Source organism: Suncus etruscus, chromosome 10, assembly GCF_024139225.1.
Source record: "Suncus etruscus isolate mSunEtr1 chromosome 10, mSunEtr1.pri.cur, whole genome shotgun sequence".
Classification (NCBI taxonomy): Eukaryota; Metazoa; Chordata; class Mammalia; order Eulipotyphla; family Soricidae; genus Suncus; species Suncus etruscus.
In genome coordinates, this window is record NC_064857.1 from 15,473,261 (window position 1) to 15,501,251 (window position 27,991).

The 27,991-nt window shown below is 37.5% G+C and overlaps 1 protein-coding gene and 1 pseudogene across 1 annotated transcript in view; both read left to right on the forward strand.

The window, feature by feature from the left end:
* Positions 1–26,971, forward strand: part of SNX16 (sorting nexin 16) — a 38,723-nt gene extending 11,752 nt beyond the window's left edge. The window contains exons 4-7 of the mRNA XM_049782019.1: positions 9,585–9,654; positions 21,895–22,031; positions 24,632–24,751; positions 26,170–26,971. Coding sequence (XP_049637976.1) covers positions 9,585–9,654; positions 21,895–22,031; positions 24,632–24,751; positions 26,170–26,266 — 424 coding nt within the window. The 3' untranslated portion in view covers positions 26,267–26,971. The remainder of the gene's footprint in view (positions 1–9,584; positions 9,655–21,894; positions 22,032–24,631; positions 24,752–26,169) is intronic.
* Positions 1,165–1,258, forward strand: LOC126021773 (uncharacterized; annotated as a pseudogene).
* Positions 26,972–27,991: the final 1,020 nt, after the last annotated feature.

Consider the following 27,991-nt stretch of genomic DNA (forward strand, 5'->3'; position numbering starts at 1 on the left):
AGAATAAGAGTTAAAAATTATTAGAAGCAATCTAAAAATTCTGAGATTACTAAAGGGACGCTGATGCATTGGTCGTCAGTTCATTGAAATTGCCATAGTACTTTTCATACTTTTCTTTAATTATTTTAGCAACCCATACTTCTATTTCTTCTCTGAAATAAATGCCTAATTATCAAGTGTCAGAGACTGAATTATAGCAGCAATTATGCTACGAGTATTAATACTGCTATTGTACTACCATTCTGTATTTAAAAATCTCAAGTCTACAATAAAATAGTTATCTTATCTCATAAGATAATTCACCCAAAAAAGCTATTTATGGGTCTAAAAATGTAGAAGTAGAGTGAAAATAACAATTCTTTCATTTTTATAGTGCAAAAGAAAAAAAGGTAACATCCCTTTTAAGGAGATAACACAGCTTTCTTGTCTATCAAAACATTGAACTGCATATTAAAATTCTCTAACTTAACGTGCGACTTTCTTATATTTCCAGTAGTAAAGAGCTATCTTTATATGGCCAAATAATTATATTAACTTTTATACAGTTGTAGTTTTTTTTAACTTTCCTTTTGACTTTTTTTTTTGGGGGGGGGCCCACACCTGGCGTTGCTCAGGGGAAAGACAGGCCTGGAGAGATAGCACAGCGGCGTTTGCCTTGCAAGCAGCCGATCTAGAACCTAAGTGTCCCATATGGTCCCCCGTGCCTGCCAGGAGCTGTTTCCAAGACAGCCAGGAGTAACTCCTGAACACCGCTGGGTGTGACCCAAAAACCAAAAAAAAATTTCCTTCTCCTTTAAAATACAAAGGACCTTGCTGTGCTGGAGATTAATACTAGGCCTTCTTCTTGCCAAGCATTCACTCAGCCTATTGAGTTATATTTCCAATTAGTTATATTTCCAATTCTATATTTAAGTTTAAAATTTTAGCTACTTCTCTATAGATAATTCTAGTTTTGCAGTAAAACTTGAAGCCTTCTCAAAATCTGCACTCAAGTTTCTGAGTCCTTTCCCAGTTGAGTAATTTCCTCATGTCTACTTTGTTTTGTTTTGTTTTGTTTAAATTTTACTTATTTATTCATTTATTTATTTATTGGTTTTGGGCTCACACCTGGTGGCACTTAGAGGCCACTCCTGGCTCGAGGCTCAGAAATCACTCCTGGCATTATCGCTTTGGCAGCACACATACTAAAATTGGAATGATACGAGCATGGCCCCTGAGCAAGGATGACACGCAAATTCAAGAAGCATTCTATATTAAAAAATAGAAAGAAAAAAGAAAAGAAAAAAAGAAATTGCTCCTGACAGGCATTCCGATGTTAGGAATCAAACCAGGGTTCATCTTGGGTTGATCACATGCAAAGCAAATGCCCCACCACTGTGCCATCGCTCCAGCCCCTACTTTGACCTATACTTGTTCATTCCTATCATCAACAGAAAGTGCTTTATCAATAAAGCACCTCCTTAGTACTAATGTGGTTATCTCTAGACCAAATCAAAACTTTTTATAATTTACCATTGGTTTCACAGCTGGCATTAGGTCTCTTTAAAATTACATATGCAGGGGGCCAGAGTGATAGTACAGCAGGTAAGTAGAGCATTTGCATTGCATGTGGTCAATTTGAGTTTAATCCTCAGCATCCTATATGGCTCCTGAGCACTACCAGGAGTAATTCCTCAGTGCAGTGCCTCAGTAACCCCTGAACATCACAGGTACAGCCCTACCCTCCAAAAAAAAAAGTCATTGGGGCCGGCAAGGTGGCGCTAGAGGTAAGGTGTCTGCCTTGCAAGCGCTAGCCAAGGAAAGATCGCGACCGTGATTCAATCCCCCAGCGTCCCATTTGGTCCCCCCAAGCCAGGGGCAATTTCTGAGCACTTAGCCAGGATTAACCCCCAGCATCAAAAAAACAAAAAACAAAAAAAAAGTCACGTGCTGGCATATTCCCAACATATATGAAATGTTGCTTTTTTTTCTCTTCACACAGAAGGGCTTAGTCCAGGATCTCAGAAGGGATCTCAGAATTATTATCAGTACTGGAGAAATGCAAGGGTTCAGGTGTTTGCCTTGTATGCAGCCAGTACAGATTCAGTCTGTGGCACCACATGTAGTCCACTGAACCCCATCCTGAGTAATCCCTTAATTCATAGACAGGAGTAAATTGTGAGCACAGCAGATGTGGTTAAATAAGATATATTTTAAAAAATTTTTTAATTACCATCGTTCTCGGTATTTACAACAACATTATAATCTATTTTAATTTTTTATAAAGTGCCATTTAGTTTGAAGTTTTGCTTCTCAAATGTATACAGCTTATTAATGCAACTCAGGAACAAGCAAGATTCTGCTTTTGTAATAGATTCTGCTTTTCTAATTAATTTTTAGGTGATCTTAAAAAAGGGGGCTGGAGCACTGGCGCAAGCAATAAGGCCTTGCACATGCTAGCCTAGGATGGATGGACCGAGGTTCGATCCCTTAGATATATGGTCCCCCAAGCTACGAGCGATTACTGAGCGCATAGCCAGGAGTAATTCCTGAGCATTACTGGGTGTGGCCCAAAAAGCAAAAAAATAAAATAAAATAAAATAAAAAGGTGGTCTATGGACATTTTGAATAGCATTGCTAATATGTGGAGCTAAAAGTTATACCTACTTACTAAGACAGATGGTAAGGCCCTATTTGTTTACATAAGGTTATGTATCATTTAACATTCTCTAATATAAAGATGATAAGACTTTTGAGAAAATGAGTTTCTCTTTACCCTTAAAGATAACTCTTGGTGGAATTAAAGAAGGAACTAGTAAATGGAATATCATAGATTAAATTCTTTCTAAAATCTACTCTAGATATAAAAGATAGCAATTCTTTAGTTCTTAAGCATTAATAGTTTAGCATTCAGTTATAGTCTTATTGTTTGGTTTGGTTTGGTTTTAAATTTACATCTTTACTTAAGCACCATGATTACAAACATGTTTGTAATTGGGTTTCAGTTATAAAAAAGAACACACACCTCTTCACCAGTGTGACATTCCCACGACCAATAACCCCATCTCCCTCCTCCCCTACCTTGCTGTATTCAAGACAGGCATTCTATCGTTGTTATGATAATTGGCATTGTAGCTATTTCTCTAACCGCACTGACCACTCTTTGTAGTAAGCTTTATATCTTGGGCCAGTTCTTCTAGCCTTCATCTCTGTTGTCTCTGTATATTATCACAATAATGTCTTTTATTTTTCTTAAAACCCATAGCTGAGTGAGGCTATTCTGTGTCTCTCTTCCTCTGACTCATTTCACTCAGCATAAAAGTTTCCATGTCCATCCATGTATAGGAAAATGTTATGACTTTATTTTTTCTGCCGGCTACATATAGTATTCCATTCTGTATATGTACCACAGTTTCTTTAGCTACTCATCTGTTGTTGGGCATCTGAGTTTCCAAGTTCTGGCTATTGTAAATTGTGCTGCATTGAATATAGGTTTGCAGAAGGCCTTTGGTTTTCCAGATTTTGGCTATTGTAAATAACACTGCAATGAATATAGGTGTGCAGAAGGCCTTTTTGTGTTGTGTTTTGTGTTCCTAGGGTATATCTCTTTTTTTGAGGAATCTCCATATTGTTTTTCATAAAGGCTGGACTAGAGGACATTCCACCAGCAGTGAGAGTCCCTTTCTGCCCACATCCCTGCTCTTTGTGATGTATGCCAGTCTCTGTGGTGTGAGATGGTACCTAATTGTTGTTTTGATTAGCATCTCCCTGGTGATTAGTGATGTGTAGCTTTTTTGGGGGAGGAGGGCCCACACCTGGTGACGCTTAGGGGTAACTCCTGGCTATGCACTCAGAAATCACACTTGGCTTAGGGGACCATATGGGACGCCTGGGGGATCAAACCCAGGTAATCCTAGGTCAGCTGCATGCAAAGCACATGCCCTACCACTGCACCACCACTCTGGCCCTGATGTGGAGCATTTTTTCATTTGCCTTTTGGCCATCTGTTTTTCTTGAGAAAGTGTTCATCTTCCTATTTTTTGATGGAGTTAGATTTTTTTTTTCTTGTTAAGTTCTGTCAGTACCTTGTATATCTTGGATATTAGCCCCTTATCTGATGGATTTTGGGTGAATAGTTTCTCCCATTCTGTAGGTGGTTTTTATATCCTTGTCACTATATTCTAACTTAATATAGTCCCATCTGTTTATCTCCACTTCCACTTGTTTGGATATTGATGTTTCCTCCTTGAAGATGTCTTTGGTCTCAGAGTCATGGAGTGTTTTACCTACATGTTGTTTTATATAGCTTATGGTTCCAGGTCTGATATCAAGATCTTTAATCCATTTGGATTTGACCTTTGTGCATGATGTTAGATGGAGGTCTGAGTTCGCTTTTTTGATGTGGCTGACCAGTTGTCACAGCACCACTTGTTGAAGAGGTTTTCCTTGCTCCATTGTGTGTTTCTTCCCCTTTATCAAAGATTAATTGATTGTATGTCTGGGGAACATTTTCTGAATACTCAATTCTATTCCACTGATCTGAGGGTATGTCTTTATTCCAATACCATGAAGTGTTAATGACTGTTGCTCTGCAGTACAATTCAAAGTCAGGAAAAGTGATGCCTCCACCTTCTTTTTCCTTTTGGTTGCTTTAGCTATTTGTGGGTGTTTATTGTTCCAAATGAATTTCAGGAGTGTTGGATCCACTTTTTGAAGAATATCATGGGTATCCTTAGAGGAATTACATTAGATCTGAATAATCTTTGGCGTGTATTGCCATTTTAATGATGTTAATTCTCCCAATCCATGAGCAGGGTATGTGTCTCCATTTCTTGAAGCATTATTTTGTAGTTTGTTTGTATTGGTCCTTCATCTGTAGTTAAGTTAATACTCCAAGATATTTGAGTTTGTGTGGCACTAACGTGAATAGGATTGTTTTTTGTTTTAGTTTTTTAATTTTTATTTTGATCATATTGGCTTACATATCTTTCACATTAGTTTTTAGGTACATATTAACATTGAATCAGGGGAATACCCATCACCAAATTTGTCTTTCCCCCATCCCCGTTCCCTTCCTGCAACCCATGTTCCCCACCATCAACCCCTGGGCTACTAGAGTAGGTGAGGATTATTTTTTAATGTCTATTTCTTCTCTATTATTATACAAGAAGACGTGTGTGTGTGTGTGTGTGTGTGTGTGTGTGTGTGTGTGTGTGTGTGTGTGATAGCATCTATTGTTTCTAGAAGATTTTTGGTAGAGTCTTTAGGGTTTTCTAAATATAGTATCATGTCATCTGCAAACAGTGAGAGCTTGACTTCTTCCTTTCCTATCTGGATGCCTTTGATATCTTTCTTGCCTAATTGCTCTGGCAAGTGCTTCCAGTACAATGTTAAATCAGAGTGGTGAGAGGGGCCAGCCTTGTCTTGTACTGGATTTTAGAGGAAAGGTTTTTAGTCTATCTCCATTGTGAATAATATTTGCATTGGCTTGTGGTAGGTGGCCTTGACTATACTGAGAAAAGTTTCTTCCATGCCCATCTAGTTGAGAGTTTTTATCATGAATAGGTGTTGGACCTTATCAAATGGTTTCTCTGCATCTATTATGATATGATTGATATCTGTTAATAATACTTTTGTTGATATGGTTTATTATGTTGATGGATTTACATTCAACCATCTTTTGCATTCTGGAATGAAACCTAATTGATCATGAGAAGAAGGTCAAGGTGTATGTCCTTTTTTTTTTTTTTTCTGAAGCATTTATGTCTGATTTTGATAGCATGGTGATGTTAGCTTCATAAAACCTATTTGGGAGTTTCTGTTTCTTCAATTTTATGAAAGAGCCTGAAAAGTATTGGTAGTAGTTCCTCTTGAAAGTTTTGAAAGAATTCATTAGTGAATCCATCTGGGCCTAGGCTTTTATCTTGGGGAGACTTTTTAGATTACCATTTTAATTTTCTGAATAGTAATGGGGCTGTTTAGATATTCTAGATCATCCTGATTCAACCGTGAAGGCTTATAAGAGTCCAAGAATTCATCCATTTCTTCCAGGTTCTCGTGTTTTGTGGCATAGAGTTTCTCTAAGTAGTCTCTGATTACCCTTTGAATCTCTATTATCTGTAGAGATCTCCCCTTTTTATTTCTAATTCAATTTATTAAATTCCTCTCTCTCCCTTTCTTTGTAAATTTTGCCAGTGGTTTATCAATCTTGTTTATTTTTTCAAAGAACCAACTTTTGTTTTCATTGATCTTTCAGGTTGGTTTTTGGATTTCCACTTCATTGATTAATGCTCTAAGTTTTGTTATTTCCTTCTGCCTATTTTTTTTCCTATTGCCAGATGGTTTGCTATAAGGTTCTTTTCCAATCCCTTTTGTTGTATAAAGTTATGCATCTAATCCTCCATCTCATTGATTTCAATCTTTATCCACTGTTACTCTGTTGGAGAGGTTTACGTTTCACCTACCAAGTTTTCAGTTCCGTTACTTCAATTTGGAGTTTTTTTATTTCTATTTTCATATCTTCTTGATTTTTACTTGTGGTTTGTTCAGCTTGATCTATACTTTCTTTGAGTTCTATGAACATCCTCCATATTTCTTCTCTAAACTCCTTTATTGAGAGGCTAATTAGGTGGTTGGCATTTTTCAGGGCATCGAGCTGTCATCTTCATTATCTGTGGTGTTGGCCTGCATTGTTTGCCCATTGTCATACCTGAAGTGTGATGTTTTCTTCATGTTGTGCTAGGGATCATTAACAGATCTGCCTGGCCTCGAAGCTTAGTGGCTCCTCTGGTTCCACCCTTCTTGAGTGGTGTCAGCTCACCTCCAATCACGTAGTTACTGCAAACACTTCTGGGAAGGATTGGTTTCAAAAACTGCTATTGAGGATGAGGGGGGCAGCAGCCACCCTCGCTAGGCATTTGGCATTGATCAGGCTACCAGTCTTATTGTTATGTTAATAACTGCTTTTTTAAAAATATATGAAGATGTTATCAAGAAAAGTTGGATCAGTTTTATATTTTTACATGATAGAATTCAGTTATGTATATAGCACCTGAAATATCATCTTATGGAATCAGCTTACTGTTAATAAGGCTGGATACAGCTAACGTTTTCAGCATTGTTACATCTCTGCCTTGACCATGACCTGTTTAGTATAATTGGACACCACTCCTCTGTTCTGAATGAGACAGTCCAATCAGTAGGGTTACACCTACATCAGCAAACTGCAGGCTGGCATTTGAAGGCAGGCATAGATGACTTTTCCTTAAATATTAGTTTGATAGAAATCCAAATATGAAAACTTCATTAAAAACAATTTTTTTCTAGTCAGGTATATGTAGACTCTTACCTAGTTAAATTGTATTTTTGAGGAATTACACATAATTTAATTTTTTAAGCTTTGTAGTAAAATAATTTTAGGCAATTGCTTTTAGATGAAAGTCCAAGAATCTGATGAAAAAAATAATTCTTGAAGCAGAAGCCTCATGCCCCAATCCTCCCAAGGGAATAGGGAGCCGAAGGTCTGGAAAATACACAGGAAATAATCCACACTTGGTGAGGGAGATAAAAACAGGTTCAGGAACTTTCACCCAGGCTATGTTGGCTCAGCAGGGGAAATGTCCTAGAAAGATTTTTTGAGTTGAGAGAAGAAGTTAAAGCCTTCATGGAGAAGAATGGGAATGCTGTTTCTGAGTTGAGTGATCACAAATGGCTCATGAACTTAGCTTTTCTTGTTGACATCACACATAAGCTGAATGTACTAAACAAGATGTTATAAGGCCCGGTGCAGCTTATCAGTGCTGCCCATGACAACGTGAGAGCATTCTCCACAAAACTTGTGTTATGAAAATCCCATCTCTCTCAGACAAACCTTTGCCATTTCCCAGCATGCATGGAACGTGTGGATACAGGCATACCATTCAGTGGTGAGAAATATGTTGATGCTATTTTTAAGCTAGAGAAGGAATTGGATCAAAGATTTGCAGACTTCAAAAAGCACAGAGCCACTTTCCAAATTTTTGTGGACCCCTTTTCCTTTGATGTGCAAGATGCCCCTTCTGTGCTTCAGATGGAGCTCATTGACCTGCAATGCAACTCTGATCTCAAAGCCAAGTTCAGGGAGATTAGTGGAAAAGCAGACATGCATGGGCAGTTTTTGAGAGAATTGCCCCCAGCTTCCCTGAGCTTTCCCGAATATTCAAGTGCACTATGTGCCTTTTTGGGAGCACATATTTGTGTGAAAAGTTATTCTCCACATTGAATTTCTATAAGTCAAGTACAGGTCTAGACTTAATGATGATCATCTTCAAGCCATACTGAGGGTCTCAACTGCTTCCTCTAAAGCCAAATGTGCTTCAGATTTGTGAGAAGAAGCACTGTCAAGTCTCTGGCAGCAAGGAATAGGCAAAAGATGCCATGTTCAGAAGAAATAATTAAAACTGTTAATAATGACGTTTGAGGACTTTTTTTTTTTTTTTTTGAAATCCCTTATGTGGCCCTGCCTCACCCTGACTTGCCTCCTGCAGCTCCCAGGTAAATTGAGTTTGAGACCCCTGCTATAGATAGTTTTCTTTTTTTTTTTCTTTTCTTTTTTTTTTGGTTTTTGGTTTTTGGGCCACACCCAGTGTTGCTCAGGGGTTACTCCTGGCTGTCTGCTCAGAAATAGCTCCTGGCAGGCACGGGGGACCATATGGACACCAGAATTTGAACCAACCACCTTTGGTCCTGGATCGGCTGCTTGCAAGGCAAACACCGCTGTGCTATCTCTCCGGGCCCTATAGATAGTTTTCAACTAGGGGACATTAAAGATTATTCTCTGTTATTCCATGATAATAAATACTCAGATATTTTCTTTTCTGTGACTGGTTGTTCTTTCTTATTATGAGAATATTAAAGCCAATAATTTTTTTCTTTGTTCTGCTTTGGTGGCCATTCCTCTATATTTACATTTTATTTTCTTTTAGAAAGGCCCTCTAAAATTCTCGTTTTTCTCTTTATGATTCCTCTATCAGTAATTATGCTGTATGAACCAAACTAAACCCCAAGATACCCCTACCTTTTAACAATATAGCACACTGAGAAATCTTACCCTTATCTATTTATATCTGAACAAATTAATCTCTCCATATTTATTTTAATACATACAAAGAATGTTTATCCATAAAAATGTTACAAAGAAGTTGAGTTATCTGCCTTTTTAACCTGTTTCTGTTTATTGCAATGTATAAATTTGCAGTATGATCTTTTATTATTTTGTAAGTTTTAGTTGTTTAGAAATGGAATGTTAATTTTTGTTCTCTTGTTTTATTTAAAGAGTATTTATTAAAAGTATAATAAGAACAGTTTCTGGCTTTATTTAAAATAAGTGTTTTTTTTTTTATTAAAACGGCTATTGAAGAGTGATAAGTGAAGTATAAATTAGAAATTGCTTTGATTTATATCATGATATGACAAACACATAGGCCTTTGACAGATCATTTAGGTTTACTTCCTAATCCATTCTGAATTGTTTCATGTATGTACCTTTTGCATATCATATTTGTAATCTGTTGCTGTCTTTTATAAACTTATTTATGCCCCAGCTAATTTTTTTTTTTTTTGAAAAGCCTTGCAGTAAGAGAGTTTCTTTGTCTGGATGATCCACCGGGTCCATTTGATAGCCTAGAAGAAAGCAGGGTAAGTGCTGTATTATATGTCACATGAAAGAGGAAACAGTAATATAGTATAATAACTCCATTGTTTTTTAAATGAAGAAAATCACTATAAATTCAGACATAATAGTTTTGCGCAAAAAGTTTTTAATGCTTGAGTCAAAAGTTTCTTTAAATCCTATAAGGATTTAGTTCAGTAAAAAAAATTAAATACACATATACGTCATATAGTCTCTGAAACTCTAAAATTAAATCTTGCACTGTGTTCTCTGTATTTTTGCTATTAAAAGAAAATTATTCAAAAATTTGTTTTACTACATTTAAAAGCAATATTTGAATCTTTTCTAATTGAGGTAAAAAAATTAACAGTCAAAATCAAATTTGACATTTTTCTTTAGAAGTTATTGTCCTTATCAACTCAGATCAAGTTTAACACTGCTTAAATTGCATTGATTAGCTTATTAAAGTGGTTTTTTCTTGTGTAGAATTTGGCCACATTGACAAAGCAGTGTTTGGTCATAGATTGGCTAGGGGTTTTTTTGCCAATTAACAGGCCCCACCCCCAACACACACACACACACACACACACACACACACACACACACACACACACACACAAATGTCTAGTAGTCTTTAAAGGAAACAAATTTCATGGGTAGGTTTGTAATGTTTTCTTTTAAACTGAGTCAGTTCTTCATATTAAAGTGAATAGCATAGCTTTTTAAAAAGCACTTATTGATATAAAGTTCTCATTCATTTTGTGTGCATATTCCATTGTAAATATTGAATAACTTGTTACATGTGTGAGCTGTGGGGCTGGAGCCATATTGGAGTATATTGGTTGGGCTTTCCCTTGCACACAGCGTACTCGGATTCCTGCTTCCCATATGCTCCTAAGCATTGCCAGGCATGACCCAAAAGCAGAAAATGGACCCCCAAAAATGTGTGAGCTGTACAACCATCATCTTAGTCCAATTTTATAATTATTCATTACTTAGGGAAAAAACAAAACCCTACAAACCAGTTGGGTGTCGTTCTAAACTCCTGGCCATATATAAATCATTGATCTACTTTCAAACTCTACATATTTGCATTTTCTAGATATTTAATTTTAAAAGAATCACATAATATATGCATACATATTTTCTAAATAGAATACTGATGTTGAAATAATTTTAATTATACTTCTCTGAACTTGGTATTGGATATTTCTTCACATCTAACTTTTTTCATTTAGCAAAATATTTCTGGGGTCATACACATTATAGCCTCTATCAGTATTTTGTTACTTTTATTACTGGATATTTTCTATTATATGGATGTAATACATTTTGTTCTGTCACCTATTTGGATAAAATTTCTTGAGTTCTTTATTATTCAGCCAATATTGGGCAGCAATTTGTTTAAATATTCAAACTAGTAATATCTTTCCCCTTTGGCAGTATGTATATAGACTGAAGAATGCAGTGAAAATTCAATTTACTTTCAAAAATGTTTACTGTACTTTATTCTTGATTTACAGTGTTTTTAGACTCTGTCAGCACTCATGGTTTGGGTCCCCAATTTTACATGCATAGACATAACTTCTTGTAACATAGGATATGTGGGAAGTTTACTATGCTTCCATGTGTTTTCTGTAACTCCTCACTAGTTCTTTGCTTGCCATGAAAATTGCCACTTTAGCCAACAACACTGAGTCCATGAGCCTATCCAGCAGTGGTTACAAAGTGTTGATCTTGAATAGAACTGGGTTATTGCATTTGAGTTGGAGGTATTAGCCTAGATCTGAGCCTATATATATCTACAACATAGATCAGTATGAACTATTCCCATATGAAGTTAAATTATTCTAGATTGTCACTTACTTGTTTCACATAAATAAGTAATTTGAACCTAAATGTGTATTGTTATTAAACACAATTCTTGGCAGTCCTTTGTAAAATTCAACTTTAATCAGGAATTTTATTTTCTCAAACTTGAACATAGTTATTTTAGCATCATTATTTAATTTAAAAAAAAAGGCAAAACCCTTCTTCCCAAAAAGTTTCATAAGCATTATCCAAAAAACAAAATTATTAAAAGGGAGCCAGCGAGATAGTACAGTGGGTATGGCTCTTGCCTTGTATGCCCAACTTGTTTTTGGTCTCTGAGACATCATATGGTTTTCTAACTCTCCTAGGAATGATTGCTGAGCATAGAACTAGGAGTAAGCCTTGAGCATCACTAAGTAGTAAAAAGTAAAAATAATAAAATAGGGCCCAGAGAGATAGCACAGCGGCATTTGCCTTGCAAGCAGCCGATCCAGGACCAAAGGTGGTTGGTTTGAATCCCGGTGTCCCATATGGTCCCCCGTGCCTGCCAGGAGCTATTTCTGAGCAGACAGCTAGGAGTAACCCCTGAGCATCGCCAGGTGTGGCCCAAAAACAAACAAACAAGAAATAATAATAATAATAATAAAATACAGATTTAAAAATTATTTAGGGATTACATAGATATATGTGATAGTGACATAAGCATAATGACAAAATAGGAAATATTCTTTCTAAAGGTATTAAAATTCAAAACTGAAAACTGACCAGATATAATATGTCTGATCTCCATGAAAGTATTTAGACTCAGGCCAGAGAAATAATAGAGGTAATGCACTCTTTTGCTTGAGGTCACTTCAATACCACCACTGCCTGTGGTGTCCTTAGTTAGCATCACAAGGAATCAGAGCCAAGAATATCAAGTGTGGCTCAGTCCTCCCCACCCTCAAAACTTTGGGGTTGGATGAGGTAGAAGCTCTAATCACCTTATTAGCCATCATTTGTTGCTTTGATCTAAAACTTGTTTGCATTGGTAGACTTTGACCCAGGTGTATATTGAGCTGAAAACTAATGGCTTGTCATAACGTTTCCAATTCAATTTCATGATTTTTACTCCTTCCTAATACAGTAGTCTAGTTTATTGAATCTTGAAATTAATTTGCCCAAACACAGTAAAATTAGATTATTGTTCCTTATCTCTCCTGTATATATATTAGTTTTGGTCATTACTGTGGTAGTTACCAGAAGGAAGTGAGGTGGGGGTGATTAGGATGAATGAGTTGAACTTTTTTTTTTATTTGCAAGTGAGATGACACTAAAACTTTGGTGAGAGCTCTATAACTTTATGATGGTTGCAGAGTCCCATGCATAGGTAGAACCTATGATGCCATACCCTGAAAATCTATGTACTAATTTGCTGTATGTCTACAACTGGAAAGGGGAAGCATGGAAGTTTCACCGGTTGACTATTAGAGCTAAATAATTCTTTGAGATGTAGGGAAAAGGGTCTGTCCAAAACATTGTACAGGTGTAGCAACTCCCCTATAGTTGTAGCAACCCCCATCTATCATAAGAATCAAAAATATCTTTAGACATTGCTTAGTGTCCTCAGCAAAATCACACCTGGTTGAGAGTCAAATTTAAGTACAATCAACAAAGCATAAGGTTTAAGTGTACAAAAAAATAATATAGGGTATACGTCATAGGCTGTTTCTCTAAAACAAATGAATTTGCCTAACACTGTACTTTAAATATTTTCTTTATAATCTATTAGTTAAATTTCTCCTTATAATTATGTAATTAACACATCTCATGCCTTTATTACTGACAGCTTTTCTACCTAAAAATTAGTTCAAATCATTAGTTCAAATCCCGGCATCCCAGATGGTTCCCCAAGCCTGCCAGGAGCGATTTCTGAGCATGGAGCCAGGAGTAACCCCTGAGCGCTGCTGGGTGTGACCCCAAAACAACAAACAAAAAAATGTATTTGGCCTGATACAAATAAATTTATGCCTCTTATGTGGGTAGGGAGAAAAGATTTACTTATTGCCTCATAAGAATGTTTCAGCTTTTTTTGTGTGTTTTTTTTTGTTTGTTTTGTTTTGTTTTTGGGCCACACCCGTGACGCTCAGGGGTTACTCCTGGCTATGTGCTCAGAAGTCGCTGACAGCTTGGGGGACCATATGGGACACCGAGGGATCGAACCTCGGTCCATCCAAGGCTAGCGCAGGCACCTTACCTCTAGCGCCACCGCCTGGCCCCAAGAATGTTTCAGCTTTTGACAAGAGTAATTGTAGGGTGCTTGCCTCCAATTTGATTGAGGTTTGGTCCCTGACGCCCCATAAAGACCCCCAAACCTGTCAGGAGTGCAAAAACAGGAGTAAGCCAATTAGTTTCCAAGTCTCTGAAATATAACTGTTATTATGTGTGTACAGTGAATTATAATTTTTATATGTATATAAATATATATATATATATATACATATACACATACACAAACTCACACAATCATTCAACATATACCTACTTGCTTACCGTTCCCTTTCCTCATTGTTCCTTGTTACCTCTTCTCATTCTTTGGGGTCCAGTTAACTCCAGAAACTACTTCATTTAATGTCTTTTCAATAAATGTCAGTAGGTAATATTTGGGTATTAGATACCTGAACTTTTAAAAATCTTGCTCTCCTTTGCTGTATGATTTTAAGGGTATTGGGACCCAAGCAATAGCTCATCAAATAGGACAGTTGTCTTGTACATGGTCAACCTAGTTTTGATCCCCAGCATCCCATAAGTCCCTCAGAGCACTGACAGGAGTAACTCCTGAACACCGCTAAGTGTGCACCAAAACAAAACAAAAATATGTGAAAGTTTACTTTTATAGTCATTTTATCAATGCTTTCAAGTACTCTCCACTTCCTTTAATGTTGAATATTGCAATGAAACATCTACTCACATCATTATTAAACATTTGATGTTAAACGTTTTGGGGGAGTGTTTTATTTTTATTTCACTATAGCATTTGTCATTTACTTCTATTTTCTGTGGGGTGCACTAGCCTTCTCAAATCTAGTATTTAATCAGTTTTGAAAAGTTTTTTCATGGAGTATTGCTATTTCTCATTTTCTCTGTTCCTTCCCTAATAGAATTCTATTTATAAATAAATATATATTTTTTTTATTTTCCATTCCATCTGTTTTAACCTTTTATTCTATCCATCTCAATATCTCCATGCTTCATAATAGGTAAGTTTAATATTTCTATTTTTCATTACTACTGTGTCTTTATTATTTGAAGACAGGCTTTTTTATGATTTAGTACACCCATTAATATTTTACTATTATTGAATTTATTTTCTTATTTTTACAATTTGTTTTACTTGTCTGGAGTATATTTGTTGCTTTTTAATAGTAACTATTGAAATAATATATATACATGTTATACATATATATATTTTATAGTATCATATAGTTACATCTTATGAAGTTATGGGATTTTAATCTTTTTATTTATTGAATCTACTTTTATACTGGAAGATTTTCCAATCTGTTTTTGACATTTGGGATTATAAATTCAACTTTGACTAGAACTTTGTATAGAGAAACAGTATATATCTACAGTTGAAGGTAGTTTATGTTTTCTGCTGCCAAAATACTTAGCTTATCATTGATTGTAAGCTGTTTTTCTAGTTTCTGAAATTGGGTGGATATTGGTGAGATTATCTGGATAATTGTGGGAAAATAAAATCCCAGATCCACGTGAAGTGTTGGATCATGTTTATAGATAAATCATCAGGGAAGATTCTTATACTTTGCAGTTATTTATTTTGCTTTTCTCTGTGGCCTTAATCTATTTGTGTAATAGTTTTAAACTTTTTTGTTGTTGTTGTTGTTTTGTGGTCACACCCAGCAGCACTCAGGGGTTACTCCTGGCTCTGTGCTCAGAAGTCGCTGCTGGCATAAGGGATGCCGGGATTCAAACCACTGACCTTCTGCATGAAAGGCAAACACCCTGCCTCCATGCTATCTCTCCGGCCCCCAGTTGGAAACTTTTTTATGTGTGATAAATATGTTCAGAGTTTTAAATCTGAAATTGTGTATAATGTTTGTTTTATGTGGTTTAGTGAAAAAAGCAGTCCACCAATAATATGTTTTATAGACTTGCATCTATACAAAAGAAAATATTTTTGAGAATCTGAAAAGAATTTAGTTTGATTGCAACATAGGTTGTGCAGAAGACCAGAGGAAGTGACAAAGCAAGCTTTGAAGTCAGTTAGGGTAAAAGCATTTAAATCATAAGTTATCCAACTTTCCATGGTTACATATATAACCTTTTCTTTCGAGTTGTATTGAATTATATATAATATGACCAAGTCTATTTTCAGGATAACTGACTTGGATTGAAGGGTGTCTGAGTAATCAGAGAGAAGCCAGTTAGTTTCCTGGTTTTGTAGTTTGAAAAACAAAGCTAGTAGAAAAGCACAAGAGTGATATGTAGCGGGTAGGTAGTTTGCCTTGCATGTGGCCAGGTTCAATCCCTGGCAGCTTATGGTTTCTAGAACCTGCCAGAAGTCATCCCTGCATTCCTATATTCATTGTAGTGCCATCAACATTAGCCAGAATCTGAAAACAACCCAAGTGCTCGAAAGAAGATGAATAAAGAAACCGTGGTATATCTATACAATGGAAAACTGTTCAACTGTTAAGAAAAATTAAGCCGTGAAATATGCTTATGCATGGATGGATATGGAGATTACTGTGCTGAGTGAAATGAGTTAGAGGAAGGCAGATAACATAAAATGATCACATTCATTTATGGGATATAAAAAAAAAGGATAGTATGGTAATAATACCCTAAGATATTAGAGACCAGGACCAGGAAGACTAGTACATGATAGAAGGGTGTTTGCCTTGCATGCACTAACCTAGGACGGATTGTGGTTCAATCCCACCCAGTGTCACCCTAGCCAGGGGTGATTTCTGAGCACATAGCCAGGAGTAACTCTGGAGCATCACCGAGTGTGACCCAAAAACAAAACAAAACAAAACAACAACAACAACAACAAAAACTTTCCATAAAGAGAGAGGAGTGCATTTAGGGCAGAGAGCAGATCATTTATCATTGTTGGAAATGATCAGGGAGCAAAATCTGGGTGCTGAAAGGAGGTAAAATGATATGCATGATACCTCTTCATTAACAGTATTGCAAGCCACAGTGTTTAAAAGAGACAGAGAGAGAGGTAAATGTCTGCCATAGAGGGAGTTGGCAGGGAGCATGAGACATTGGTGGAAACTGTGCACTGATGGAGAGAACAACTCAATCGTGAACAACTTTGTAACTGGCTCACAGTGGTTCAATTAAAAGTTTTATTAAGAAAAAGGGGCCAGAACGGTGGTGCAGCAGCACCAGCTGACCTAGGATGGGCCGGGGTTCATGATCTCCGGCATCCCATATGGTCCCCCAAGCCAGGAGCAATTTCTGAGCACATAGCCGGGAGTAACTCCTGACCGTCACTGGTGTGGTCCAAAAACTAAAAAAAGAAAATTTTATTAAGAAAAGTTCGGGGCCAGAGCGATAGAACAGCAGGTAGAGCGCTTGCCTTCGGTCACCTGCATCCCACATGGCCCCCTGAGCATGCCAGGAAGGCGTCCTGAGCAAAGCTAGGAAGAGCCCCTGATCATAGCTGGTGTAGTTAAAAAAGAAAGAAAAGAAAGTTCAGAAAGAAGAAGAATCTGCTGTTAAAATTTCTTGATTATTTTTTTCAAAAACTTACATGAATGACCCTTTAAAAGAATACATAAGTTATATTTATTTTGATTGTTTTTATCATTTCCCATCAAAGTGTACATTTTTCTGTTCCTAGAATTAAATGCATGTGTTTATCTTTAAAAAAAAAAATAGTGATCCCTAAGCACTGAACCAGGAGTAAGTCCTGAACATTGCCAGATGTGACCTAGAAGCCCCCAAAATTAAAAAAAAAAAAAAAAAGATGTTGATAAACCAATGAAGGAAATACAAAAATGAGAAATGGGAAGAGTGATTTATCCTTATGTCATAGAAATAGGAAAAGGGAATTACAGAAAATGCATCCAGGTGAACAGCATAGTTGGTTCCAATTTTGATTTGCCATTGATAACATCAAATTACTGAGGCCTAGTAGGCACACACATAAATAAAGTCTATGTAACTAAGAAAATTCTGGATTGGACATTAACAACAACAGGAAACATAAATTATTAGCATGTAAATGTAAATTCATCACCGAGGTGACAACAGTAAATGTTAGTGCCCAGAGATGACTTATAGAGCAACAAAATGTCTAAGCAAGGTTAAAACTTAGGATGGATACCTACATACAAGAATAATAAACTTAAGAAGGAAATCTGGAAGATTTACAATAGCCAATCGAAGAGAACTAGGGGGTACTTGATAGGGAGGGGTCCATACCCAGTCCAGCAGTAGTCAGGGTTTACTCCTGACTTTGCCCTAGGGGGATTATTCTGGTGATGCTCAGGGACCATATGTAGTGCCAAGGATCAAACCTAGGTCAGCCAGCCCCTATATTGTGTATTGCTTTTCCAGCTTTGCAGTTTTTACTTTTTTATTGAAGTCAGAATTTACGATAGCCAAGATCTGAAAACAGTCCCAGTGTCGAAAAGCAATTGACTGGATAAAGAACCTGATACAAATTCACAATGGAATACATCTTAAATATTTAGCAAACAAGCAGAGACTGGTTTGAAGGGATGATGGTAAAGGATCAGTTAGGTGGGGTTACTTACCAAGAATTGGTTATTCCTGTTCCTTCACTCCTCAGAAACAAACACTCTAGAGCAGTTTCTCAACTAGGAGTCATATGACTACATGTGTCCCCAGGATATTCCAAGGGAGGCCACAGGGGAAAATTGTGTAAGGGGTTGCAGGGAGAGTACAAGGCTGGGGAGTCAACTAGTAGTGCAAAGGGCTACAGGAAAAAAAACATTGTCTGAAGGGACTACAGGATGATGGTTTGAACCCCGGCATCTCATATGGTCCCCCGTGCCCTGCCAGGGGCGATTTCTGAGTGCAGAGCCAGAAGCAACCCCTGAGCACTGCCGAGTGTGACCCAAAAACCAAAATAAAACCAAAATAAATAATTAGCTTTGCGGTCGGAGAGATAGCATGGAGGTAAGGCATTTGCCTTTCATGCAGAAGGTCAGTGGTATGAATCCTGGCATCCCATATGGTCCCCTGTGCCTGCCAGGGGCGATTTTTGAGCATAGAGCCAGGAGTAACCCCTGAATGCTGCTGGGTGTGACACAAAGGAAAAAAAAAAAAAAAGAAGGGCCCACAGTCAGAAAAGGTTATGAAGCACTGCTTTAGGGCCTCGCTTCTTAAACTGGGTTGCCATCCCACATGGGTAGTTATTTTTAATTTGTTTTAAAATGAACTTACTTACAAATTTCATTTGTGTTTTTTAAAAAGCTGATTTCAAATCCTTTTTACATGAGTCGTTGCACAGGCAAGCATTTGTTAAAAAGCACTTGTAAATACACCTTGTATTCTGCTCTAGGCTGATTTTGAAGTAATATTTAAAAATAATTTTCTTTAACTGATTGCCCTGAATTACTAATGATTGAGTTTCAGGCCTTCAGAGTTTCAACACTAAACCTTTCAACAGTGTCTGCTTCCCTCAACTCAAAAATCATTTTATCCCCCACCTCCCACCCTTTTAAGCACTATCTTTTACAATACTTTCATTTTACCTCATTTCATCACCTATTTCTGGTTCAGAGTGATGCTTCTTCTCTCTGTCATTGTCATACTGGTCTCTTCCTGAGGTATTTCCACCCCCACTTCCTTACCACCCTCCAATGCAAACTCCCTACTGACAGCCACTTCTCCTGCCTTTGTTTCTACTATTATCTTTGAGCACAGTTATTCCTCTCATATTTCTTTTTTTTTTTTTTTTTGGTTTTTCGGGCCACACCCATTTGATGCTCAGGGGTTACTCCTGGCTAAGCGCTCAGAAATTGCCCCTGGCCTGGGGGGATCGAACCACGGTCCTTCCTTGGCTAGCGCTTGCAAGGCAGACACCTTACCTCTAGTGCCACCTCGCCAGCCCCTCCTCTCATATTTCTTTATATTTCACATATGAGTGAGATCTTTTTGTCCCTGTCCTCTGGGTAAAGAGACCAGTAGAGTAGAATTGAAAATCCTTAGGTGTAGCATATGAAAAAGTTTCCATAAGATGATTCTTGGAATTGTATATAAAAGTGTTTCCTTAGGATTGTTCTGTGACTTTTGCCCCACCTAACCCTTCCAGGTGGGGCGCTGTGGAGTTGGGAATAAATAGCTGGAGGGATAGGAGTTAAGGGTCCTTCTGTGAAAAGCTGCTGGCTGCAGGAGGATTCTTTGGCTCTCCTTGCCCGATCTTTTAAACCCTATCGTTCTGGTCTGTGTGGATTATTATTTGCTGCGGATAAATATTTCCAAGGTCTTCCCCTTCACCACCCCCTTTGAACTGCGCTCATTCTGCCTTGCATAAAATAAATGCTCAAGAAGGTCGACAGGAAGAAAATCATTGCTCTTTCCTTCTCTCTCTCTCTAGCCATATGGGTCAAAGCTAGCAGACTAATACAGGTTTTCTCAGGGGACATTCCCATCTGTAGAGTACAGCTCAGCCCCTGGAGCCCTCTCCCTGGTTTTGAATCCATTCTGGCTTACCCAGAACACCAGAAGGGAGTTAGACACCTTGAGGGTCATCACAGCAACTCTTCATACAAGAGTAAGGACAGTCAATGCACTTGACCTTCTCTAGGAGGTTTTGCAGCTAGTAAACTAATGTAAAATAGAATTCTCTTCGCTGCCTCTGGGCTACCCTGGGGCTAGAGATCCCTGTCATACTGGAATGGGGGTGGCAAGTGATAGGAGGCAGTGATGATGGTTCTTCCTTTCCTCCCCTCCTCTTGGTTTTCACGAATAGGAAGAGGATAAAGTTCGGCGAGCCCAAACTCATCTTAAGAAAGTTAGATTTAGGTTTCCTCAAACAAGCATGAGAAACGTTGCCTCCCTTGTTCCTGACACATGAGGCTAAGTGAAGAAAGCACACACTCTTCTAAACAGCCCCATCTCAGATCATGCAAGACCTGGGATTCTAAACCTCAAGAGCTGAAAGAAAAAGGAGGGTGGGGATTCAGAAAGAAGACTTTGGAAAAGTCAAATGAGCTCCCTGACTTCTACAACACAAGACCAGATTGAGTGTAGTGTAATGGATAGAGCAAGCGCTCTCTCAAGCAGCTTACCCCGGGAGCTCCCCATGGCCTATTAGGTCCTGAATATTGGAATTTCTTACTCGACTTCTGCTTTTCAAGGGAATACTTACTCGGAATTGATCATCTTGGACGCTGTAGATTTTATTCTACTCTGGAGCTTGTAGTTGATTCCTTTACATCTGTTTCTGGTTTTGAACACCCTGTGTTAGGCTAAAAAAAAATTTCTTTCTATACTTTTTCCCGTGATGCACTTATGCAAACAGCCACTCTTTTACAATGGCTTAGTTATTCCTTTTACAATTAAAAACAAATATTATTTATTTCTGTACATTATTATTGTTTATTGTTTCTTTACAAAAAAGGGGGGAATTGTAGCATATGAAAAAGTTTCCATAAGTTGATTCTTGGAATTGTATATAAAAGTGTTTCCTTAGGATTGTTCTGTGACTTTTGCCCCACCTAACCCTTCCAGGTGGGGCGCTGTGGAGTTGGGAATAAATAGCTGGAGGGATAGGAGTTAAGGGTCCTTCTGTGAAAAGCTGCTGGCTGCAGGAGGATTCTTTGGCTCTCCTTGCCCGATCTTTTAAACCCTATCGTTCTGGTCTGTGTGGATTATTATTTGCTGCGGATAAATATTTCCAAGGTCTTCCCCCGAAAGGGGACAAGGGGATGGGAAGTAATTTCTCATTCTGGGGACTGTTCTTGGATTCACAAATACCCAGCCAAGATAACAGCGAAGATATTTTGCACTTAGGCAGAATCTCAGGTATGTGGTCATTTAGTCTTCAATAAAGGAGCATAAAATATGAAGTGGAGCAAGGAAATCCTCTTCAATAAGTGAGATTAGAAAATCTGGTTACCCACCTGCAAAGCAATTAAGTCAGACCTCTTAAATACTGTACACAAAATTCAAATCAAAGTAAGTTAATTTTTGATTGATGGATTATGCATTCAGAAATCTGTTACTGTTGCTAACTTTTCTGTAACATCGCATTGAGTTTCTGTAGTGATCTACAAAAACTGCTGCTTCAGTTCATATTCATGAAACACTCCCTAGACTCAAGTTATAAAAAAAAAAAACACAGTGTCACAATAAAGATGAAAATAAAGGCATAGGTGGTTCTTAATATAAGTTAAGAAACTTAGACTGTGAAGAAAGGTATTGTTTGTGTAAGTGATTTTGTGCATTTTATTGTTGTTTTTAAGGCTTTTTGTGAAACTTTAGAAGAGACAAACTACCGTTTACAGCGAGAACTACTTGAAAAGCAAAAAGAAGTAGAATCACTGAAGAAGCTACTCAGCGAGAAGCAACTTTACTTAGACACTCTAGAGAGCAGATTCAAGTATGTTGTGATACTTGTATTTTCTGTCTGACTACTTCAATTCTTGGCTAATACTCCTTGTATTTTGATATGACTTAGGAAATTGCTGATTATGAAAGTCTTAAACTCTTAGTGTACTCCTTTGTATATTGGAAACTTGTCTTGGTTATTTAGGTGACTAAACATTTAAAGAATGGAAAGAAACCTCAAAAAATAAGTGTTACCTGTCAATATTAAATAATACTTTATTTAAATTCTACCTTTTAGACCTTTTAATGGGGGAGTGGCCACACCTGGCACTACTCAAAGGCCACTCCCAGTATTGCTTAGAAAACCAGGTGTGCCAAGGACCAAACCTGGGACTCCCATATTCAAAACATGGTAACCACACCCCAAACTTGGTATACTCTAGACTTTTTTTTTTTAGACTATGCCTGCCAATGCTCAGGGGCTAACTCCTGACTCTGCATTCAGGACTCACTCCTGTCAAGGTTGGGGGACCATATGGGATGCCAGGTATTGAACCCAGCTCAGCTGCATGCAAGTCCTTCCACTGTACTCTGGCACAAGGCAAATGCTAGATTTTATGCCAACTTCTCACATATGAATATTCTAGCTTGCCTTATTGTCAAAATATATTGAATCGCTGTTAAAATCTTTTTTTTGGGGGGGTTGATTTTTGGGCCACACCCGGTGACACTCAGAGGTTACCTCTGGTTATGCGCTCAGAAATCACTCCTGGCTTTGGAGAACCATATAAGATGCCTGAGTTAAAATCCAAGTCTGTCCTGGGCAGTCTTATGTAAGGCAGACACCCTACTGCTGTGCTATCGCTCTGGTCCCTAAAATCATTTTTAAAGTGAGCTTCTACGAGTGAGAAGAGAATAGAGAGATATTAGTTCAGAGACTCAACAAAATGAACACCTCACCAAGAATTCTGTATTCAAGTAGATTATTCAGATTTAAAGGAACAATACAAAGCTAGGCAATCAACAGCTATGGAATTTATAGCTGCTTTGTAAGAAGCTTTAAGCTAAGACAAACTTGGCACTTAGTATTAAGCATGGGACTCAGGGCCAGAGAGATAGCATGGAGGTAAGGTGTTTGCCTTGAATGCAGAAGGACGGTGGTTTGAATCCCGGCATTCCATATAGACCCCCAAGCCTGCCAGGAGCGATTTCTGAGTGTATAGCCAGAAGTAACGCCTGAGCGCTGCCAGGTGTGACCCAAAAACCAAAAAAAGAAAAAGAAAGAAAGTACAGGACTCAACTAATAGTGTACATGATTACCTTCTACTAGATTAAGAAAGGAATGTTTATTTCTAGCTTGCTAAGGGATTTCATACATTTTCAATAATAAATTAATGTATTATTTATATTGATCTATAGTTATTTTTATATCCAGAGGGTTTTTTTTGGGGGGTTGGGTTTGTTTTTTTGGTTTTTTTTTTTGGTTTTTGGGTCACACCCAGCAGGGTTCAGGGGTCACTCCTGGCTCCACACTCAGAAATCGCTCCTGGCAGGTTCGGGGACCATATGGGATGCTGGGATTCGAACCACCGTCCTTCTGCATGAATGCAAACACCTTACCTCCAGGTGATCTCTCCGGGCCCCAGAGATTTTTTATAATATTTACTTAGTAATGCAGCCATTCAAATGTTGTCTATAATATATTGTCTGATATACCAATATTCCCTTTCTTAGAATAAAATATTTTGTACTATAAAAGACCTATTCAGATTTTTCCATTAAAATTTTTGATTCTTTTCACTCTTACTAAATTTTATTATATTCATATGTTTTGCTTGTTTTATAGAAACTATAAAATATATTAACATTAACTAATGGGATTTTTTAAGCTTTATTTGTGACAAGGAAGACATGATGATTACCACAATCAGTTTATTAAAGTACAAATGCAGTATATTTTAGATACTAGAGTTGAAAACTTAGTTATATAAATGAGAATAGGAATATACTGTATAATATTACATGATTTCTGTTTATTGGTTTTTATTGATTTATTTTATAGTAGTTCAATTTGCCATTTTTTTCCTAAAGTTTGCTGAAGCAAGTAATATGAAAAATGTTATACGCCTGCCACGGGGCAAATTATAGAGTGGGAGGGAACTAGGGTTCATTGGTAGAGGGAAGGAGATATTGATGGTGGAACTGTGTCAGAACATTATATATTTGAAACAGGTCTATTATGAACAACTTTGTAAACCATAGTGCCTTCATAAAAAGTTAAAGAAAATATACTGGGGCCAGAGTGGTGGCACAGCGATAGGGTGTTTGCCTTGCAAACGGCTGACCTAGGACGGACCACAGTTCGATCCCCCCTGAATCCCATATGGTCCCTCAAACCAGGAGCGATTTCTGAGTGCATAGCCAGGAGTAACCCCTGAGCATCACTGGGTATAGCCCAAACCCCTCCCCCTGAAAAAGAAGAGAAAAGAAAAAATATTGAATAATTTTACAATTACTAGTTTCTGTGTATCAGCAAGTTATTAAGATTGTTGTAAGACTTACCAGCTAAAGATACCTGAATTTGCTATAATAAATAAATATGCATGTTTTATTCATAAAATATGAATTTTCCGAATTCTGGTTTTCTTTTAGAACAATGTCATTAGAAGCTGCAGAATCACTGCATGTATCAGAAACAGTAGACAGGTCTGACTTCAAGGAAGAGCCCTCTGCACTTGAGGGTGATCAAGGTATCTTGGATGAAGAATCTAGGTATATCATTTTAAGGCTCTTAACTAATCATCCCTGATAATTAGATAGACATAATTATAATTTCATATTTTATTTTTATCAGTATTTTTATCATTAATGTCTTTTTTTTTTTTTTTTTTTTTTGGTTTTTCGGACCACACACATTTGATGCTCAGGGGTTACTCCTGGCTAAGGCTCAGAAATTGCCCCTGGCTTGGGGGGACCATATGGGGCGCCAGGGGATCGAACCGCGGTCCTGATCCTTGGCTAGCGCTTGCAAGGCTTACCTTACCTCTAGCGCCACCTCGCCGGCCCCCATCATTAGTGTCTTTTAAAAAACAAAGACAGTAGTAGATATTCTAGACTGTCCTGAGTGAATTTTTGTGCACAGGATCTATGCTTTATTTTGGAAAACATAACTTTTTTGGAAAGTATGTTTAACAGTGCTCTGATTTAATTTGTTGTATTTGTCTTCATCATACATCTGAAAATTTATAATACCAATTATAAGTTCAAGGTAGTTTTTAATACTGAAATGGTAGAAGTGAAGCTTTAGTTATATATAAGATTGTTTATTGGTTAAAGTAAGTACCGACTAGTTTTATGTTTATAAATGTAGATGAAAGAGCTGGAAGAATTCAGAATGAACTCCATGAGTTATATAGCAGTAATGACATTAAAAAAAATAATGTTCTAATTGAACCCCAAGTATCACAATTTTAGCCCTAGCAGCTGACTGAGCACTACCCAGTGCACCTTTAGGATGGCTTTTGTGGGCTCCAACAATCTGGCACTCGTAGGCCCTAGCCTCAGCCATCAGACCTAGTTAACTAAGCACCACACTGACAGGCCCCCAGAGCCCCTGAACACTGTGAGAGGAACTACCTCTCCCCCACCAAAGAAATTTTTTTCTGGAGCTGAAGTGATAGCATCTCAGGGAATTTGCCTTGCAGATGGCCACCCAGATTCAATCCCTGACATCCCATCTGGTCCCCCAAGCCCACCACGAGTGATTCCTGAGCAGAGCCAGGAGTAATCCCTGACCACCATTGGATGTGGCCAAAAAAACAGTAATAGGGGCTGGAGAGATAGCACAGTGGTACGGCGTTTGCCTTGCATGGGGCCAACCCAGGAGGAACCCAGTTTGATTCCTGGCATCCCATATGGTCCACTGAGCCTGCCAGGAGTGATTTCTGAGTGCAGAGCCAGGAGTAACTAGCCCCTGAGCACTGCTGGATGTGGCCCAAAACCCAATCAATGAATCAATAAATATTTTAAAAAATAATTTTATTTCTGATTGAATATTTAAATACCTTCTCATTATTTTAGTTTAATACTAAAATATGCTTTATATGTATTAAAAGATTTTTAAGTTATTATAAAAAGTGAAATAGCAGGCATACAGTCTCTTCATTGATATTTCTCCCTTCTTTTTACAGAGTTCAGAATAAGCAATGCTTAAGTTTTAGTGAACCTGAAAATTCTGTATCAGAGATAGAAGTAGCAGAAGTGGCATATAATGGTGAAGAAGACTAAAATATCACAAATAATTCTGAACATTTCTTGTGGTAGCAGCTATTTCGTCTTTGTTCTCATTCCAGAGTGGCAAATATTTAAAATTATATAAAGACTGAAACATTTACTGAAAACAAGAATGCACATGTATAAAGTTTAAGTTATTATAAGAAATATATTCACTGTACTTACTCACTGCTGCTTCAAATTGTCTTTTAGCCAACTATTGTACTTAACATACTTAAAAGATTCTAGCTAAGAGTTTTGTTATAAAGCTCCACATTCTTAAATGGAGTGCATAAATTATTTTGGTGGTTTTGATAGTGTATTGCTTCAAATTGACATGTATGTTGTAAGTGTATCTGCTTGCTTGAGTGTTGTGTGTGTATTTGGATCAGTTATATTACTCAAATGAAAATTGCATGAAACTATCTGGTTAGTGGATACTTTGATATTTAACGTGATATTTTTCATTATTGTTTAAATCAGTGGTTAAGAGTGAATTTTAAATATCTGTTTATTATCGTTCAATAAAAATTGTTTATTTGGAATGGTATGCTATTTAAAATGGAAGGTTTTCTAGTACCAAAGGGAAACTATTTGAAAGAGAGCATCACTAACATAGTAGCTTTTATTTTAAAAGTAAATTCAATAATATCAGAAACTATTATGTCTCCCAGTTTATTTTCCATACATATTTACCTTAAATTTCCACCTATAGAATTGGCGGGGGACCTAATAGATACACAGGTAGTACAGTTACAGCTGACCTGGGTCCAGCCCCAGAATCTCATATGGTCCCTAAGCTTGCCAGGAATAATTCCTGAGTTCAGAGCAAGGAGTGACCCTTGAACAGTTCTAGGTGTGACCCAAAAGTCCCCCCTAAAAGAAAATATAAAATGTTTTTAAAAAAGAGAGAGAGAGAAGAATTGGTGAGTTTGCCTCTCAGAACTACCTCTTTTTGCTACTCAAGTCAGACGCTTTGGGTTATATCATAAATTCGAAGCAAACACAACACAAAAACTCTAAATAAAAAGCCATATTACTACAAAAGTTCCTGTAGACTTCTGGCATTACATTATTTCTTGATATGTAACTATGTTGTTATAATGTGTTTTGGCTGGTTTTCTTTTTAATGTATTTAACCCTATGATGCACTTTATAATAATTAAAGTATTTTGTGCCAAGTATAATTGGTAAATTTCCTTAATCGAGTTAGGAAAAAGAATTATATAGTGCCTTTACTAAAGTTTCACTTCTTGAAAATGTCTCCTAGGACCTGTGAGTGAGCTTTAATTTAAAAAAATGTTTATTTCTGCCTTGTATATTAATTGTTTAAAGTGCCTTGTTTTATTTGTATATTCATGCTACTATTTTATTTTGGATTTTGGTGGGGGCCTCCAAGAATTGTTTAGGGAACAGAGCTGGAGCTAGAGTACAGCAGTTAGGATGCTTGCCTTGCACACAGCCAACCTGGGTTTCAGTCTCCACAGACCACTTACCGTACCCCGAATCTACCAGGAGTGAAGGGCAAGGAGTAAACCCTGAGCACGGCAGGCAGGGTATGACCCAGAATACAAACCCAGAAAAAGTGATTAGAGGCCAGTCCATAGGCTACTCCTCTTAATGTTCAGCAAACCAGGCTGGAGGACAGGTCAGCATCAGCTCAGCAGTTCTGAGCCCACACAGGTGACCTTCTGCATATTCCCAAGCCACCATGACCATACCTATTCAGTATCCTTATGT